Source organism: Macrotis lagotis, chromosome 1 (genome assembly GCF_037893015.1).
Source record: "Macrotis lagotis isolate mMagLag1 chromosome 1, bilby.v1.9.chrom.fasta, whole genome shotgun sequence".
Classification (NCBI taxonomy): Eukaryota; Metazoa; Chordata; class Mammalia; order Peramelemorphia; family Peramelidae; genus Macrotis; species Macrotis lagotis.
The window spans coordinates 656,232,144-656,247,140 of record NC_133658.1 but is presented as its reverse complement, the minus strand read 5'-3'; the positions used below and the strand labels follow the sequence as shown (position 1 = coordinate 656,247,140).

The window sequence follows — 14,997 nt, the reverse complement described above, 5'->3', positions numbered from 1 at the left end:
AAACCTCTAGCCAGTGATTCAGAGTTGAGTCAAGTCAGCCCAAATAGGTCTGGTGAAGGAGAGAAGGTAAAGGAAAACAATAATGAAAAACCCTGGACTGCTGATTTATACAGCGACCAATAATGAAATCAGATAACTGATGGTGAAACATGCCTCTTTCCTCCTGGTAGAGAGGTAGTAGACTTAAAGGTGCAGAATATTGTCAGACATGGTCAATGTGTTGATTTATTTTAATTAACTACAGTTTGTTAAAAGGATAATTTGAGTGCTTGGAGAGACATCACTGTGATATGGTATGATTTTTTTTAAAGAGCATCCATTAACACCACAGGTGAAATGGGGAAAGAAGTGGAAGATAAAGTCAATATGTGCAATGAAGCAAGAGACATGACTTTTTAGGTATGGGGATGATCAGGTGATGTGAATAATTAGACATATGAACTGAAAGACTTCATATAAGGGAGACTGAATTTAATTAAAAAAAACCCACAGGAAGGTTTATTTGCTAAAACATTGTGAAGTTTACTGAATATAAAAATGAATCAGGTGGACAACAAAGAGAGATTTTGATATTTTTTCCCCTTCTTCAACAGACAATGGACACACTATTAACACTTCTCTGGAAGTGGAAAAGAAGCAAACATAAGTGATTAATAATATTATCAACAGTAGTGCAAAAACATCCTTTTAGTTTTAGTTAAATTACTTGAGTTCCCCTAAGTTACTTGAATTCCAGACCTGCAGTTTCATCATTGTAGACTGACCCACTGAGGAAACCTGTTTTCAAGGTTACCTAGGGTCATTAAACCCATACGTGGAGGTGAAATTCAGGTTATTCTAAACTCTAAGGCCACTTCAAACTGCTTCTGACTATACATATGCAAATATTAAAATACAAACCAAAAAATATTCTACATTTTATCCATCTAAGGAAACTTTGATTTTCTTTCCTGTTTCTTTGTCTATTTATAACATCTTAAGAGTTGAAAAGAACCTCAGAGCTCATCGTCAATTCTCTTCAAATGAATGCCACTGGCCACATCCAGATTAAGTAGTGTTAAAGCCTCTATTCATATGCTTCCAGCAATGGGGAGAGCATTATTTCATAAGGCATTGGAACGACTCTATTTCTTTGTGTTTGGCCTATCTTTAACTTCCTCTATGCTCCATACATAATCATGTGCAGTTCCTTTTTCAAATGACAACCCTTAAGATGATAAATGTTGGAGGTTGTGGGAGGATTGGGACATTGTTGCATTGCTGGTGGAGTGTGAATGGATCCAACCTTTCTGGAGAGCAATATGAAACTATGCCCAAAGAGCAATAAGACTGTTCATACCCTTTGACCCAGCATTTCCAATTCTAGGACTAGATCCAGAATGGGAAAAGTCCTACATGTTCCAAAATATGCATAGCAGCTCTTTTTGTAGTTGCAAAGAATTGGAAATTGAGGGGATTCTCATCAAATGGGGAATGGCTAAACAAGTTATGGTGCATGAATACTATGAAATATTATTGTTCAATAAGAAACTGTAAGTAGTTGGACTCTAGAGAAGCATAGAATGAGTTACAGGATCTGAGGCTGAGCAAAGGGAGTAGAGCCAAAAGAACAACAATGTGCACATCAACAACATTATGAGATGAACAACCTTGATGGAAGCAATTTCTCTATAATCCAGAGAGCTAGGAAAACCATATTTGACTAGTTATGAACTATATTAAACCCAACCAGGGAAAGAAAAACCAACAAAATACAGGGAAAAAAAACACCCCTACCGAATCATATGAACACTATATAAAAATTATCTCTTATGTATCTCTTTCCCTTAATCCTAATTCCTCATGCCAAAAATTACTAATTTGTAAATATGCTTAACAAAATATGTATGTAAAATGCTAACTTCACTATTCCCTGCTGAGGGGGGAGGGGTGGGAAGGGAGGGTGGAAGGAAATTTTATAACTTGGAAATACGCATGTGCATACGGATGAAAATAAATAAAATTTTAAAATGACAACTCTTTATATACTTGAAAGTAACTGAGGCAACTTTGTGGCACTGTGACTTGGAATCAGGATGATCTAAATTCAGTCTACCTCAAATACTATTAACTTATCTATCTCTTTTGTGAAGGCAAACTAGGCTATTTTTTTGACTCAGCTCTTTAACTACTGAATGGGTGATGCCTCAGAGAAACTGGGACCTGGGCAAGGACTTCCATGGCATCCATGGTCTTCACCAGACATCCTGACCTATGTCTTGCCACTAGACTTGGATGACTCTGCAAGAGAGTGAGGCTGTTGACTTTGCACAGCCCTGCCTCATTTAAATTCTATTCACTTGCAGGTCAAGATATCAAGAGAACAAAGGACAACAAAGAACAACAATAATATGATATCTAGGAAAGCCACTCAACCTTTCCCAGGTTCAGTTTCTTCCTCTGAAAAATGAAGATAATAATAAACCCTATCTCAAAGGACTGATGTGGGAATCAAATGGAATAATAGGCACTGATTTACAAAGCTCAAAGAGCTATACAAATGCTAGTTGTTAGAGCTGTCAAGTCCTCTACTCTATCTTTTTTTCTAAAAACCTTTTCAATCTCATGAAGTCTCTTCCCTACCCAAAAGAACCCTCACCTGGACCAAATTTTTCAATACACTTTTTAAAAAACATTTATGGCAATAGGGTTAAGTGATTTGCCCGAAGTCACACAGCTAGATAATTATTAAGTGTCTGAGGCCAGATTTGAACTCAGGCACTCCTGACTCCAGGGGTGGTACTATAGCTAGCTGCCCCTCAATACCCTTTCTAAAAGGAAATGGCTAGAATTGATCACAATTCTTCAAATGACTCCTCAACAAAGTACACTATTACAAACTACAATGTAATAATTCTATTACTTCAGAATAGTGAAACTAAGGGAATTTTTCTTTGCTCTTGGTATAAAAGATCCCCCATAAATACAGAAAGTCATGGTACAGCATTATGATTCTCTGCCTCACAATTCCTTTAAAAACACTGAACTTTTCCTTTCCTCAATAAGATATTATACAGATGTTGTAGGACACTATGTATGATATCTTCATATATACTGTCAAGGAGACAATATTACAATATATAACTAGTGCAAAGTAAACTATAACAATCAATTACAAGATAATGTTTTAATGATAAAAACTTGACTTTTTTTAAAGAATGTACAGAGTCTAGGAAACATGAACAGTAAAAACACATCAGTGTGTCTCCACTATAGTCGAAGGAAAAGGTTAAAATCCATAAAATTTTATAGCTTTATGCTTTTCAGAGAATTTCCTGGTCACTCTCTTTGTCACATAACATACCTCGAGTACAGTATTCAATTCCAGATACCACAGTTTAAGAAGGACATTGATAAGCTGTGGTATCCAGAGAAGGGCAATCACAGTGAAGAGCCTTGAGTTTATGTCACATGACAAGCAGATGACGTAAAAGAAAGTGGGGATATATAGTTTAAAAATGAAAAAAAAATCAAGGGGAGAGACATGATAGCAATACTTAAATATTTGAAGGGATAGATACCATGTAGAAAATGAATTAATTTGTTTTATCTGACCTTAGGTTAGAAAGGGCTGGGAACAACAGGTAAAAACTGAAATGTGGCAAATTTAGGTTTATCCAAATCAGGAAAGTCTTCCTATTTAGACTTATATCAAATAACCAAGGGCTTACAAAATGAGTGAAAACAGAAACAAATTCACTTAAAGGAAGAAAAAGTCAAGGACATTTTTTTTAATGAAATGAAAAAAGGTATGAAAAGGACCCAGCATTAAAAGATCTCAAGCTATATAGCAATAATGAAAATGTGAATACTGATTAAAAATTAGAAAAGTTAATCACTGGAACAGACCTAAAGTCAATCAAACTTAATAGCTGATATTCAAATATTTGATAATCAAACATAGTATTTGACAAATTCAAGGACAATAACCACTATGGCAAGGGCTCCTTATTTGACAAGAACACTGTAAAAATTGGAAAGTAGCATTGAAATTGAATACTTTCTACCACATGCTATAATAAGTCCAAAATGGATACAAGAACTAAATATAAAAGTTTACATAATAAAAATAAATTAGAGAATGGAAGGAGATACTTTGCACAACTATGGCTAGAGAAATGTGAATTCTTAACTAAATAAGAAGTAGGAGATAAAATAATTTTGTTTATAAAAATCAATGCCTCTCAAAATAAAAGAGACAATAAAAATCCCACAATGTTGAAGCACATATAATAGCACTGATTTACTGGAAACATTTTCCTATATTTTCTGCCACTTTCACCTTTTGCCATGTGTGCCAGTTTGAAAAGAAACACACAAATTTTAGCAATCTATATGTATTAATTGTCTGTTCTAAATATGTGTCCAAATATGCACAAATTATACCTTTTAAGTTATGTGTAGTTACAAAAAGTGCTTGAGAATATATTAAAATAAACGCAAAATTCTTTTCTGTAAGAGTTTTGATCTAGAAAACTATCACATATCTGACTTTAATACTCTTAAAAATAATAAGAGTGTTAACATTTCAAATGTGTATTTTACTAGCAGAAATTTCCCATCTCCCAAATCTGCTTTCAATCACAGAAAATAGAATTGGAATGATAGCAATATTGGAATTACAATATCTGTCAAGGCCTGATATTGAGAAATAAGGCCAATAGGATGTTATTTAGTTGTTAGTAAGTCATAAACATTCAAGACATCATTTATGTTAGCTTTCTCTTATCTTTTTTGAACTAGCTTTTTCAAATGTCATTTGAAAACCTTTGCATGCAGCTTTTGCTTTATTGAATTACTATAGGCAATGACGATTAAGTTAGATCTGTTTTCAAGGAATCATCTGTTTAGTTATCTTTTTCATAGTTTTTAGAGCAGCTTCTCTTTTTATTAGTTTTAAAAGAAACAAATTAACCAATTTTGAGTAACACCATTAGGGGTCAGAACTAGAATAACCAGTAATTTACAGAGAGGCAAATTTCTGCAATCCAAGTAAGAATAACCTTGCTAATTACTAGAATTATAAAAATAAAATGGGATGACTTAGATGATAGTGGGTTCTCCCTTACTGGAGTTCTTCAGGAGTAGATGTAAAATTGGTGATACCTTTTGGGGGGCAAAGGGGAGGATTGTTTTACTGATTCTCTATAAAAAGAGAAAACATTGCTGTCACTTCCCAATAACTCCTCAACTCCCCATCACCCCAAATTTCCCCTTGAAATAAACAGGTACAATAAAGTGAAACACTGGGCATGTCTGACAATGAATGCCTCTTTCCACAATTATAAATGACCTCTTTGCTGAGAGGTAGGTCTGTTTCTCTCTAAAAAGAAATCATTAATCAGATTTGAATCATACTAGATAACCTCTTAAGGTCCCAATGAGCTACCCATAACATTATATATTTATAATATTATTGATCATATCTCTATTTCATTTCAAGGCCATGCTAAATTTAAGGGTGTACAAGAAGGATCTGTGGCTTTATCAAGAAGGGAAACTCTGGTGTAGGAACACTGCCCGTCATTTCATCACAACCTATGACTTCGTCCTGACTCCAAGGCTAGATTGCTACAATGTAATGCGAAATTGTTGCTGTTTCTTTTTTTCTTCTCCTTGTTTTGGTTTATCTACTGAACTACTGCCAACCTATTACTTCCTATAAGCATAGTTGCCAATCTGACTTTGAGGCTATTGAGAAATGCTGTTTAATTAAACTCTGAGGAACTGCCCCTTGTGTATTTCACCTTATTTGTTTGGTTCTGAGTCATTTTCTACAGGAATGAGCCTCCTGTTTTATGTGTTTTATAATGTGCTGCATATCATTAAGTTTAAATAAAGGCAAAAGATTCTATATGTGTCCTATGCCAGAATCCTGGGTATTACAATACCTTATTTTCCAAAGACCTGTTTGCTGGTGCACCTACATATGTGCTTGCTCTTTAATAACCATTTATTCATTACTGTTGTGTATGTAGCAAATGGACTGGAAAAATCTTTTTGGAAGAAGTTCTCAGCTAGAAGCTACTACTATAGCACCAGTAGTAGTAGCAGAAATTCCATGGGTTTTCTTTGTCCCTCTAGTTTATCATGGTGACCCCTAAATCAGATTGCTTTAGGTTTCTCAGTTTTTTTCTAACCAGTTGCTTCCTCTCCCTCACATTGCAAATAACTACACAGAAATAAAATGAACTAATCTGAAAATTTCATTTTGCTAAATACCCCTGCTACTCTTCTGGGCAGCTAGGTGGTGCAATGGATAGAGCACTGGTCTTAGAATCAAGTGGAGGGGAGTCTGAATCCAACCTCTGACACTTACTAGCTGTGTGACTTTGGGCAAGTTACTTAACCCTGACTGTCCCACATCTAGGGCCATCTCTAGTGGTTCTGATTCATATCTGGGCACTGGATCCAGAAGCCTCTGGAGGAGAAAGTGAAGCTGGTGACTTAGCACAGCAGCCCCTCACTCAAATCCAAGTCATGTGCTTGTCATGACATCACCTCCCTGATGTCATGGTCTCTTTCAGAAATGAAGGCCAATTGATTACAAATTCACTTAATAATTGTGTGAACCCATGCTTTATGGACTAATTAACTTCCCAATATTAAATATCAATTAAGCATTACTTTTCACACTACTAATCCTAAAAGCAGTTTTATATGTACTGAATACAGTATAAAATGACACTCCCTCCCACAACAACATTAGCATGCACATGTTGGAAGTATCTTTCATGTGCCTCATGACAGATTTGTTTTTACTGATCACCTACCAGTGTAAGAAGAATATTATCAAATAACAGTTGTGTTTCAGACTGATCTTTAGTGATATCAGCATTAGCATTCATCCCAAAGATCTCCGGAGCAGGATTCAAGGGCAATTGCTTTGTGTATTCAATGTAGCTATTATACTGCAAAAAAAATGATAGGAGATTCATTATCAATTGTAGAATGAAATCTTTCCAGTTAACTCAATTTATCTTCAGAACTCAGCTTAGGGAGTTGAGCTACAATGAGAGACTGGGCCATAAGAAAACTATATGACCAGTTGAAAGTATAGATAAGCATACAAATAAAGTACAGCGAAAGAGAAGAAGCTTGAGTCATGCAAAGAGAAAGAAAATGGCAATGCACACCTGGGATTTCTCATTGGTGTTAATCTGACAAACCAGATCATCAGAGATCTGGTTTGAATTATAAGGTGTTAGAGATTTACATGGCTAGATATATTTACTGAAGGAGTCACAGGATAGGGGGATTTAGCAGGCCCAAGTTTCTGTTTACTCAAAAGTGATAATCCTATTCATTAGAGCTGTTCCTCAGCCTCAGCTGCCTGCATTCTGAGGTTTGTTACAAATTCCATAGATTATATACATGTGACAGGAAAGACACTGCCCTAGTGCTTAAGGCAGTCTACAACATATCCTAAAGAAAAGACTTTTATACTCCAAAGGAAGATTAGGTGGCAAAAATCCCCCAAAAGCTCTTGTGAGAGCTCCTGGGTAACATTGTTCAGAGGCTAGGTTCACAGAGAATTTAAGAAGTGAAGGAAATGATTTGTCTCAGGGATTGGTCTTCAAGAACTGAGGATGGATGGTGGATAGTAGTTATACTGGGTATTCTGGATTATGTCTTAGCTTGTTTATGAGCTACTAATCTGCTACAGCTTTCCTCAGCTCCCAAGAACTCTTTCTAGGTCAATTTTCTCAGTGTTTTTGAATTTTTCTTAATTTTTTCTTCATTATACAAATTCCCACTAACCAGGGTGGCTCAAGATGAAATCCACCTATTCCATTCCAAGTTCACTCTGAGAAGAGACTGCTAACTCTAATTCTCAACAGAGAGAGGTACTAGTATCTCTTATGCTGTTATTGCCAAACACAGGTGACCCATATCACTCCCACTCCAGGGGCTGCCTATGGCTTCTAGGATCAAATACAAATTTTTCTTTTTGGCATAAAATCCTTGACAATTGGGTCTCAACATCTTTACTGGATGTTATTCCCCACTCTGCAGACTGTGAGTTCATCTAAATTCACTTCTTTGCTGCTCCTCATCTCCAGAACTCCAATCTCTGCTTCTAAATCTCTATACTAGCCTTCTTTTATACCTGGAATGTACTTCCTCTTCACCTCCATCTCTTAGAATTCTTCAAATTTCAAAAATCCTGTTTCTTTCAAATTTCAACTTGAATGCTGCCTTCTATCTGCTACTTACAATCATCCTGCAGCTAGGTTTGTCTATTTTCAATATACCCACATATGTCTATGTCTCCACTGGATAGACCAAAATTAGCTCCCTGAAGACAGAGACTATTTTTTGTTTTTGTCTTTGGATTCTCTATTACTACTCCCTCCACACAAAAAACACAATACAATGTCTAGGCACAGCAGTTATTTTGTAAATAAATGTATATTAAAAAACAATAGCAGGCATTTGATTATCGTTTGTTAATTTCAATTTTGTTAAAAGTGCACATACTTACATCACCACTGGGAGGGGCAAAATAGATACCACTGGAATCAAATTTATAGTTTGGATTTTGAACTATCTCTGCACTGTAGAATTTGTTTAAAATGCTGCGCAACGTACGTCGGTCCCAGTCATCAGTAACTCTGCCACCATAATTGCATTCACCAGTCATATATCGCAGTGCATCATAGGGAAGTTCCTAAAAATAAGATTAGCATTCTATCAGTTATATATATAGGGTCATATAAAAATGGTTTTACAAAAAAACTTTACTCAAAATTACTCTTTCATATTTTCTTGTGAGCTCTCTAATTTTCTTGCCTTCTTTTCACTACCTCTAACCCTTAATGAATGCCTATTATTCAAGAAATAGAACTCTCAATATAGTTGTATTTTCTTTTGAAGTGAAGTCATGGTGGCACTGAACATTTTAGTCTTAAAATTATACTTAATATCAAGCTTATAGAAAATGAGATAATCTTCAAGGATTATCTAGAGAAAGACCTATTTTTTTTATTCCAACAGAGCCTATAAATTGTATGTTCCTCCAGGAAACCATAAGGCAGGGTTTGACTAAATCATTTGATTCCTTAGCACTGTATCATGAAATCATCACCAGTGACTTGAGATCTTTGTTGGATTATTGATATCTTTATTGGAATGCCTAACCCTCCAAATGTCTACCCATTATAAATTTCTTTGACTTATGACTTTTGATCCATTGCTGTTATCAATCCCTTTCTTCTTCTCTCCTCTCCTCCTCAAAGGAAAAGAAAGTCAGTATTAGAAGCAAAATGATAAAATGGATTGGGTGTCAGAAGATCCGAGTGTCAGTTCCAGTTCTGTCTCCAACTTGGAATAAACTATTAATGTGTTCTTAATAGAAGACCTGACATCTTAGTCATGTAATTAGCTCTGTGCTTTTAATAATGAAGTACTGAAGAAACTCTTGGGTATTAACTGCTGAATTTATGTCATGGGAGTTGAAATTAATCAGAAGGCCTTAAGTGCAAATGAACTTAATCATAATGAGCAAAGCAGAAAAGTTCCTTGATGTTCATTTTACTCTACCTCATACTGGTTCAGAAACATGTTGAGCTGCTGCACACTGATTCTCAGGTCAGTTTCATTGAATTCATAAGGAATATTCCACCCCAAAGGCCCAAATTTCCGTCTTTCTTGAACTAAGGCATGGAAGAAACAGAGACCATAGAGCAATTTCTTGAATTCTTCCTTTAAAAAGAAAATAATGATTATTATATATCACTAATTTTTCCTGCTAATACATCATAAATAATACTAGTCATACCTCATGTTTCAATAGAGCTTTATTCTTTGCAAAAGAATATATTAGATTGTTTAGATTTTATTTAGGTATTCATGCTTCCACATCATTAATTAACAGACTCTGGGGCCATCAAGGCTAAAATGAAAATTCTTGCATTATCCTCCATTAACTTCAGTGCCTTCTGGTAATTTGGAGCTGGCACTGGGTTCTCAAAAGAGAGACCAGTCAAAGTTTTGAGTTTTCTTGAGGCTCCTGTCATATTTCAAAGTCTTAATCCCTGTCATGCTTAGAGGAATAGTCTACTTTCAGAAAGGCTCTATACTCCAAGGTTTCATTACTAGGTGTATAATTTTTTTCAAACACAGAAACTCATGATAACTAGTATTTATATAGAGGTTTAAGTTTTGCAAAGTAAAAATAAAATTAAAATATTATCTTATTTTTTATCTTCACAACACCCTTAGGAGGCAGGTGCCAATACTACCCTTATTTTACACATGAAGAAACTCAGGCAATGAAAGAACCACACAACGACTAAGTATCTGAGGTTTCCGGACTTTTGGTTCAGTGCTCTATCATGCACCATATAGCTGTCTAATGATGATTACTTATCTGATATGATGTTTGGAAAGTTGAAATCTGTTTCAGAGGAAGGAGTTGCTGTTCAGTTGTTTCAGTTACATCTGACTTTTCCTGACCCCATATGGGATTTTCTTGGCAATGATACTGCAGTGGTTTGCTATTTCCTTCTCCATTTTATTTTACAAATAAGGAAACTGAGGCAAATGGAATTAAGTTACTTGTCCAAGGTCATACAACTACTAAGTGTCTGGGGTGAGATTTAAACTGTCTTTCTGACTGCAGGCTGTGTGCTTTCTCTCTCTGTGCCACCTAGCTGCCCACTTTAAAAAAGTTCATGGCTCATTCCTCAATTAACAAATGGTCAAAGGATATGCAAAGCCAGTTGACAGATGAGGAGATCAAAGCAATCCATAGTCATATGAAAAATTGCTCTAAATCATTACTTACTAGAGAAATACAAATTAAAGCATTTCTGAGGTACCACCTCACACCTCTCAGACTGGCCAATATGACCAGAAAGGACATTGATCATTGTTGGAAGGGTTGTGGGAAATCTGGGACACTATTACATTGTTGGTGGAGCTGTGAACTCATCCAACCTTTCTGAAGAGCAATTTGGAACTATGCCCAAAGGGAAACAAAAATGTGCATACCCTTTGATCCAGGAATACCATTACTGGGTCTATACCCTGAAGAGATGATGAAAAAGGGCAAAAACATCACTTGTACAAAAATATTCATAGCAGCCCGGTTTGTGGTGGCAAAGAATTGGAAATCAAGTGACTGTCCTTCAATTAGGGAATGTCTTAACAAACTGTGGTATATGTATGTCATGGAACACTATTGTTCTATTAGATGGGATGGGAATTCAGGGAAGCCTGGAGGGATTTGCATGAACTGATGCTAAGTGAGAGGGGCAGAGAAAAACACTGTATACCCTAACAACAACATGGGAGTGATGATCAACCTTGATGGACTTGCTCATTCCATCAGTGTAACAATCAGGAACAATTTCGGGCTGTCTTCGATGGATAATACCATCTGTATCCAGAGAAAAAACTGTGGAGTTTGAACAAAGACAAGGACTTATTACCTTTAATTTAGAAAAAAAAGCTGATATCTTTTTGTCTGATCTTGCTATACTTTATGTTTCTTCCTTAAGGATATGATTTCTCTTGACATCACATTCAATTTGCATCAATGTATACCAAGGAAACAATGTAAAGACTAGCAAATTGCCTTCTGTGGCGGGGTGGGGGGAGTGAAGTAAGATTTGGGGAAAAATTGTAAAACTCAAAATAAATAAAATCTTTATAATTCAAAAAGAAAAAAGAAAAATGAAGGAAAAAAGAGGTCATGGCTCTTGAAAGCATTTAAATAATACAAACACTAAGTGAGATAATTAGGAAAGGTATTATTATTCCCATCTTGATAAATAGAAAAATACATTTAGAATTGTTAAGTGGCTTCCTTAAAGTCACTGAAGAAGCTAAGATTAGAACTAAGTGGAGCAGCAGGAGACCTCACTGGGGTCTCAATTTCCTCACATGTAAAATGAAGGAGCTGGGCTGGGGTTTCCAAGATCTCTAGATCTGTGGGCTTGGGAACAAAGTCTTGGAACTGCCAGCTTATTGCCCCCTTCATGATGCCTTTTTTAAACCAACACCCTCTTTATGTTGCCATTTTTAAACCAGTGCCCCCTCATGATGTTATTTTAAACCAGCACCCCTTCAGGATGCCATTTTAAACCAGCACCCTCTTCAGGATGCGATTTAAACCAGTGCCACTTTCATGATGCCATTTTTAAACCAGCATCACTTCAGGATGCCATTTTTAAACCAGTGCCACCTTCAAGATGCCATTTTAAACCAGTGCCACCTTCATGGTGCCATTTTAAACCAGCACCCCTTTAGGATGCCATTTTATTTTATTTTTTGAATTATAAAGATTTTATTTATTTTGAGTTTTAAAATTTTTTTCCCTAATCTTACTTCCCACCCCCCCACAGAAGGCAATTTGCCAGTCTTTACATTGTTTCCATGATCTAAATTGAATGTGATGAGAAAGAAATCATATCCTTAAGGAAGAAACATAAAGTATAGCAAGATCAGACAATAAGATATCAGGTTTTTTTCCTAAATTAAAGGTAATAGTCCTTGTCTTTGTTCAAACTCCACAGTTCTTTCTCTGGATACAGGTGGTATTCTCCATCGCAGACAGCCCCAAATTGTCCCTGATTGTTACACTGACGGAATGAGCAAGTCCATCAAAGTTGATGATCACCCCCATGTTGCTGTTAGGGTATACAGTGTTTTTCTGGTTCTGCCCCTCTCACTTAGCATCAGTTCATGCAAATCCCTCCAGGCTTCCCTGAATTCCCATCCCATCTAATAGAACAATAGTGTTCCATGATATACATATACCACAGTTTGTTAAGCCATTTCCGAATTGAAGGACATTTACTTGATTTCCAATTCTTTGCCACCACAAACAAGGCTGCTATGAATATTTTTGTACAAGTGATGTTTTTACCCTTTTTCATCATCTCTTCAGGGTATAGACCCAGTAGTGGTATTCCTGGATCAAAGGGTATGCACATTTTTGTTTCCCTTTGGGCATAGTTCCAAATTGCTCTTCAGAAAGGTTGGATGAGTTCACAGCTCCACCAACAATGTAATAGTGTCCCAGAATTCCCACAACCCTTCCAACAGTGATCACTTTCTGGTCATAGTGGCCAGTCTGAGAGGTGTGAGGTGGTACCTCAAAAATGCTTTAATTTGCATTTCTCTAATAAGTAATAATTTAGAGCAATTTTTCACATGACTATGGATTGCTTTGATCTCCTCATCTGTCAACTGGCTTTGCATATCCTTTGACCATTTGTCAGTTGGGGAATGGCTTGTTTTTTTGAAAATATGACTTAATTCTCTGTATATTTTAGAAACGAGCCCTTTGTCAGAAACATTAGTTGTAAAGATTGTTTCCCAGTTTACTACATTTCTTTTGATCTTGGTTACAGTGGTTTTGTCTGTGCAAAAGTTTTTTAACTTAATGTAATCAAAATCATCTAGTTTGTTTTTAGTGAGGTTCTCTGTCTCTTCCTTAATCATAAACTGCTTCCCTTTCCTTAGATCTGACAGGTAAACTACTCCTTGATCTTTTAGTTTGCTTATATTGTTTTTTATGTCTAAGTCCTGTAACCATTTGGATCTTATCTTGGTAAAGGGTGTTAGGTGTTGGTCTAATCTAAGTTTCTTCCATGCTAACTTCCAATTTTCTCAGCAGTTTTTATCTAAGAGTTTTTATCCCAATGGCTGGACTCTTTGGGTTTATCAAACAGCAGATTACTATAATCATTTCCTGCTATTGCACCTAGTCTATTCCACTGGTCCACCACTCTATTTGTAGCCAGTACCAGACAATTTTGATGACTGATGCTTTATAATATAATTTCAGATCTGGTAGGGCTAAGCTACCTTCTTCTGCACTTTTTTCATCGAATCCCTGGAAATTCTTGACTTTTTTATTTCTACATATAAATTTACTTACAACTTTTTCTAACTCATTAAAACTTTTTTTTGGAATTTTGATTGGTAGGGCTAGGCCCTACCAACAGGTAGTTTAGTTTTGGTAGAACTGTCATTTTTATTATATTAGTCAACCTATCCATGAGCAGTTGATATTTGCCCAGTTATTTAAATCTGATTTAATTTGTATGAGAAGTGTTTTGTAATTGTTTTCAAAAAGTTTCTTTTCCCCTGAAAGAGAAGGCTCAGCTTTGCCTCGGCAAATAGACTCCCAGGTATTTTATAGTCTGAGGTTACTCTGAATGGGATTTCTCTTTCTAGCTCTTCCTGCTGTATCTTGCTAGTCATATATAGAAAAGTTGAGGATTTATGAGGGTTTATTTTATATCCTGCAACTTTGCTAAAATTGCTAATTGTTTCCAGTAGTTTTTTGGATGATTTCTTGGGATTCACTAGGTAGACCATCATGTCATCTGCAAAGAGTGAGAGTTTTGTCTCTTCCATCCCTATTCTAATTCCTTCAATTTCTTTTCTTCTCTAATTGCTGAAGCTAACATTTCTAATACGATATTGAATACTAACGGTGATAATGGGCATCATTGTTTCACCCCTGATCTTATTGGGAATGCCTCTAGCCTATCCCCATTTCAGATAGATACTACTTATTATTCTAAGGAACAGTCCATTTATTCCTATACTCTCTAGTTTTTTTAAAGTAGGAATGGGTGCTGTATTTTGTCGAAAGCTTTCTCAGCATCTATGATATAATCATATAATTTCTGATAGGTTTGTTGTTTTCCTAATAGTGAACCAACCCTGCATTCCTGGGATAAATCCTACTTGGTCAAAATGTTATTATCCTTAATTATCCTTAATGTATTATTGTAATTATTTTGCTAAGATTTTATTTAAGATTTTTGCATCTATATTTATCAGGGAGGTAGGTCTATAATTTTCTTTCTCTGTTTTAACTCTTCCTAGTTTAGGTATCGGCATCATATTGGTGTCATAGAAAGAGTTAGGCAGAGTTCTGTCTTCCTGTATTTTTACAAAGAATTTATATAGAATCAAAACCAATTGTTACTTAAA

The 14,997-nt window shown here is 35.7% G+C and overlaps 1 protein-coding gene across 9 annotated transcripts in view; it reads right to left on the bottom strand.

The window, feature by feature from the left end:
- Window positions 1-14,997, bottom strand: part of DNAH7 (dynein axonemal heavy chain 7) — a 271,696-nt gene that overhangs the window by 53,499 nt on the left and 203,200 nt on the right. For all 9 annotated transcript variants that reach the window (XM_074215444.1, XM_074215439.1, XM_074215442.1 and 6 more), the window contains 3 exons: window positions 9,583-9,744; window positions 8,525-8,710; window positions 6,813-6,950 (listed from right to left, as the gene is read on the bottom strand). In XM_074215444.1, the coding sequence (XP_074071545.1) occupies window positions 6,813-6,950; window positions 8,525-8,710; window positions 9,583-9,744 (486 nt within the window). The remainder of the gene's footprint in view (window positions 1-6,812; window positions 6,951-8,524; window positions 8,711-9,582; window positions 9,745-14,997) is intronic.